The following is a 4,949-nucleotide window of genomic DNA, read 5'->3' as shown; positions in this document are numbered from 1 at the left end:
GCGGGCGGGGAGAACGCGGGACCCCCTCAGAAGCTGCTGATCCTCGATGCCAGGTCCTATACGGCAGCCGTGGCCAACAGGGCCAAGGGAGGCGGCTGCGAATGCGAAGGTACCAAGGGCCAAGAACATCCCAGAGCATCTTCCTCTTGGGCCTGGCAGTGGGTCCTAGGGCACAGCTGGGGGTCAGGTCAGCATTTGGTACTTGGTCTGTGGGAGCATGTCCCTACACTGGGATCTGGATGGGCTGGATCAGCAGGCCAAGGTCAGTTGGCTGAGGTTGAGTAAGGCAAAGTGCTGGGTCCTGCTTTTGGGTCACAGCAGCCCCATTGGAATGCTCCAGGCTGGGGCAGAGTGGCTGGAAAGCTGCCGAGTGGAAAAGGACCTGGGGGTGCTGGTTGGCAGCAGCTGAACATGGGCCTGCGTGTGCCCAGGTGAGCAAGAGGTCAATGACACCTGAGCTGTACCAGCAATAGTGGGGTCACAGGGCAGTGACCGTCCCCCTTATCTGGCCACTGCTGAGGCACCTCCAATCCTGGGGTCAGTTTTGTGCCCCTCAGGATGAGAAGAGAATGGAGCTGGGGAAGGGTCTGGAGCACCAGAAGTGGCTGAGGGAGCTGGGGGGGCTCAGCCTGGAGCAAAGGAGGCTCAGAGGGGACCTTGTGGCTCTGCACAACTCCCTGACAGGAGGGTGGAGCCAGGTGGGGGTTGGGGTTTGCTCACAGGGAACAAGGCACAGGATGAGTGGAAATGGCCTCAAGCTGTGCCAGGGGAGGGTCAGGTTGGATACTGTGAAAATTTCTTCATGAAAGGGTGGTCAGGCCTGGCACAGCTGCCCAGGACAGTGCAAGAGTCCCCATCCCTGGAGGGCTTTAACAGACGTGTGGATGTGGCCTTGGCAGTGCTGGGAAATGGTTGGACTCAGTAACCCTGGAGGTTTTTCCCAACCTTAGTGACTCCACCAACACCAGGAGTGGTGTGTGCAGGGCGGCTGCCCTGGGGGATGGAGGAGGTTGCTGCAGTAGCAGCAGAGTTGCATTCGATGGCCCTTGTGGGTCCCTTCCAGCTCAGAATGTTCTGTAGCTCCTGTAGCTCTCTCTGAGTGTTCTGTCTCTCGTGTCAGAGTATTACCCCAACTGTGAAGTCGTGTTCATGGGCATGGCCAACATCCACTCCATCCGGAACAGCTTCCAGTATCTGCGTGCTGTCTGCAGTCAGGTGCCAGACCCCAGCAAGTAAGTGACCTTCTCTAGCTGAGTTTGGTGCCATATCTGTCAGTGACCTGGGGGGGTTTCCCTCTGTTTTCCTTTTTTTATCCCAGGTTTCTACCTGAGAAAATGGAGGGATAGGAAAGTGCTCACAGTGCTTGAATGCTGCTAGTTTTGATCCATTAATCCAGAAGGGATTGTGGCACTGTCTCAGTGTCACTTGGTTGTGTGTGTCCTGTGGGGGTTTCTAAAATGTGGCTGTATTTGAGAAAAACTAAATTCGGGGTTGGATTCTTTGCCCTTCTTTCCAGGCTGCCTGGCTCCTCTGGGGGGGCATGTTTTAGAAAAGACTGATTTTCACTGAGGACTCCAAGAAAACAGAAGTTAAAATGTACCTTTTTTGCTTCAGTGGAGAGCTAAGCAACCATTTTCTTGCTTTTTCTGTTCCAGCTGGCTTTCGGCCCTGGAGAGCACCAAGTGGCTGCAGCACCTGTCAGTCATGCTGAAGGCAGCAGTGCTGGTCTCCAGTGCGGTCGACAGAGAAGGACGTCCAGTGCTGGTTCACTGCTCCGACGGCTGGGACAGGACTCCACAGATTGTGGCACTGGCAAAGATTCTCCTGGATCCTTACTACAGGACCATGGAGGTAGGAGTGCGCTCTGCTGTGATTCACGTCTGTTCAAAGGCAGCTTTTGTCTCGGAATCCCCATGGAAAGGAGCAGGATTGCATTTGGGAATAAGCTTAGTGGTGTTTCTGAGCTGCTGTGGTGGGTGTTGAGTTTTCCTTGTTCTCTTCCTGCCTGGTTTGGGTGAACTGTTCCTCACTCCTCTGCCCAGCCTGGGGAAGTGCCGTGGGAAATACCAGCTTGTGCTCAAAGTTCAGCTGCTTCCCTCCTCTGAATTCTCCGAGCTGGTTACTGCATAGACACAGCAACTGTTAGTTTGTGTCTGGAAACCTCCAACCCTGCTGAGCTTTGCTCCCACACCAGGCACCGCAGCAGCCTCCTTCCCAGCCCTTCCTGGTGGATGGGGCTTGCTTTGTCCTGCCACATGTCCTCACCAAAGTCTCTGCAATTGTTTTTTCTTTCATTCCCAGGGCTTCCAGGTGCTCGTTGAATCAGACTGGCTGGATTTTGGTCACAAGTTTGGGGATCGCTGTGGACACCAGGAAAAGGTGGAAGATCAGAACGAGCAGTGCCCAGTTTTTCTCCAGTGGCTGGATGCTGTTCATCAGCTTCTGAAGCAATTTCCCTGTCTCTTTGAATTTAATGAAGCTTTTCTGGTAAGGAATACATGTGCAAACATGCCTTTATGCCAGATGTGAGCAGAGACAGAGGGAAGGGTGTGATGTTTTACAGTACTGGAGTTGAAAGAAGAGGTCTGCAGAACCTGGGAGATTGTGATGTGATCACAGAATCCCAGAATGGTTTGGGTTGGAAGGGAACTTAAAACCATCTTGTTCCATCCATCCCCTGCCATGGGCAGGGACACCTTCCACTACCCCAGACTGCTCCGTCCAACCTGGCCTTGGACACTTCCAGGGATGGGACAGCCACAGCTTCTCTGGACAACCTGTGCCAGGGCCTCAGCACCCTCACAGGGAACAATTTCTCCCTAACATCTCATCTAAATCTGTTTTCTTTTAGTTTAAAACTGTTGTCCCATGAGGGGATGGTGAAGGGTTTATATACTGTGGTTTTTCTACATCCCTTCTCCAGTCCCTGTCCAGCCCAGGGAATTCAGATGCCAGCAGCAGCACTGGTTCGATTTGCATCAAATCTCAGAACTGTATGGGTCTGAAACATTTGAGAAAAAAAAATAAAATAGGAAAAAAAAAGTTAATCTCTGTCTTACCAAAAAATGCAGGAGAGGGTTCTAGAGGGTCATTTGGTTCTAGAGGGATGGGTTTGGTATCAGCTGAGTGTTGCTTTCCCTTCAATTTAAGTGATCCCTGTCCTGCCCAGTGTGGAAGCAGTGAGGTCACCCAGGGCAGGCAGTGCATGAGCCCTCCCAGAGGAGGGGGAGATGTGTCCCCCGTAGGCAGGAGCCCCCTTTTGCCCATGGCTCTGAGCATTGCTCCCCCTCCTGCCACAGGTGAAGCTGGTGCAGCACACGTATTCCTGCCTCTACGGGACCTTCCTGGGGAACAGCCCCTGCGAGCGGGAGATGCACAACATCTACAAGCGCACGTGCTCTGTGTGGTCCCTGCTGCGGGCTGGCAACAAGAACTTCCACAACCTGCTCTATATGCCCGGATCCGAGCAGGTCAGTAGAGCTCCTGGCCCAGCTTTCCAGGCTTTGCCCCTGGCAGGCACTGGGGAGGGCCTGGAGGGGTTCCCTTGGCGTTGGGCTCTGACACGGGCGGTGTCGCAGGTGCTGCATCCCGTGTGCCACGTGCGCGCCCTGCACCTCTGGACAGCCGTGTACCTCCCGGCCTCCTCGCCACATCCTCTGGGACAGGAGGACATGGACATCTACATGCCCCCCGGATCTCAGAGCCAGGACTTCAGTGGCAGGTGTTTGGACAGGTAGGAGCTTAGAGCTTCAGGCTCAGGGTGTTGCCTACCCACAGATCTTCCTGCCCTTCCCGTAGTTTCTTGTCGTTTCCCTGCTGTTCTCATCTTCCTTGTGGGAGCAAGAGCTCCGTAGTAGTGTCACAGCTACTTGGAGAAGGAGTTGAGGTCCCTGCTGCGCCTCAAAGGCAGGAGGCCAAACTGTGGTGTTGTGCATTTCAGCTCCTGCAGCTGCACTGCCCCTCTCCACCCGCCCCCAGAGCTGTAATGGGGAGTATTTCCCTGCCCTCATCTCAGTTTTGACTGAAACCAGGGAAGTTTTGGGGGGTTTATTGTGAGATTTGCTTTGCTTTTGGGTTCTAGATTACCAAAGACAAGATCTATGGATGACCTGCTCTCAGCCTGTGACTCCAGCAGCCCTCTGACCCGCACATCCAGTGACCCCAACCTGAACAACCACTGTCAGGAGGTGCGGGTGGGCTTGGAAGCCCGGCATGCCAGCACTGAAGGGGCTGAAGGTGCTGCAGTGGCCACAGGAGAGGCATGGCCTACAGAGGAGAAGGAGGAGAACCCTCCCCTGCAAGGCAGCAGCCGTGCTGAGCACGAAGGGCTGAGCAGGCAGCTGGGCAGCCAGGCTGCTGTGCCAGCCAGCAGTGTCCCTGTGGAGGCAGAAAAGGGAAATGGAACACACACGGAGGAAGTGGACGGCACAGGTCCAGCTCCAAATCCTTCTGGACAGGACAATGGTGACAAGGTTTCCACCAGTTCTGGAAAGCATTTGGAAACCTGTCCCCAGGAACCTTTGAAGGCTGCTGGCACAGTGTCCAACGGAGGAGGCTGCCCCAAGAGAATCACCACCCACCAAGACATTCCCAGCCAGGAGTCCCTGGCACCAGGCACCCCTTCTCAGGACATCCCAGGCCCTGCCCTGGGTATCCCATGCCCAGATGCAGACAAAGGCAGAGGTGATGCTGGCCGTAGCGTGCCCTTCGAGGAGCCTGGCCGGCCGGGGAGGGTCCTGCTGGAGCAATGGCGCAAGCCCATTTCCCAGAGCCAGAGCAGCGAGTTCTCCTTCCTGGGGTCCAACTGGGACAGTTTTCAAGGCATGGTGACATCGCTCCCCAATGGGGAGCCCACACCCAGACACCTCCTCTCCTATGGCTGCTGCAGCAAGAGGCTGAGCAGCAAACCCCTGCGGGCCCCAGGCCTGTGCCTCAGTGGCCCGTGGTCC

The 4,949-nt window shown here is 55.4% G+C and overlaps 1 protein-coding gene across 1 annotated transcript in view; it reads left to right on the top strand.

Moving 5' to 3' along the window:
- MTMR4 (myotubularin related protein 4) overlaps positions 1 to 4,949 on the top strand; it is a 28,951-nt gene that overhangs the window by 19,694 nt on the left and 4,308 nt on the right. Inside the window, exons 9-15 of the mRNA XM_008636737.2 lie at positions 1 to 109; positions 1,121 to 1,232; positions 1,656 to 1,851; positions 2,302 to 2,487; positions 3,300 to 3,470; positions 3,579 to 3,733; positions 4,082 to 4,945. The exon at positions 1 to 109 is cut by the window's left edge and continues 33 nt beyond it. Coding sequence (XP_008634959.2) covers positions 1 to 109; positions 1,121 to 1,232; positions 1,656 to 1,851; positions 2,302 to 2,487; positions 3,300 to 3,470; positions 3,579 to 3,733; positions 4,082 to 4,945 — 1,793 coding nt within the window. The remainder of the gene's footprint in view (positions 110 to 1,120; positions 1,233 to 1,655; positions 1,852 to 2,301; positions 2,488 to 3,299; positions 3,471 to 3,578; positions 3,734 to 4,081; positions 4,946 to 4,949) is intronic.

The sequence above is a fragment of the Corvus brachyrhynchos genome, unplaced genomic scaffold (assembly GCF_000691975.1).
Source record: "Corvus brachyrhynchos isolate BGI_N302 unplaced genomic scaffold, ASM69197v1 scaffold137, whole genome shotgun sequence".
Taxonomy (NCBI): domain Eukaryota; kingdom Metazoa; phylum Chordata; class Aves; order Passeriformes; family Corvidae; genus Corvus; species Corvus brachyrhynchos.
Note: the sequence above shows the minus strand (reverse complement) of the source record. Positions and strands in the feature narration are given on the sequence as shown.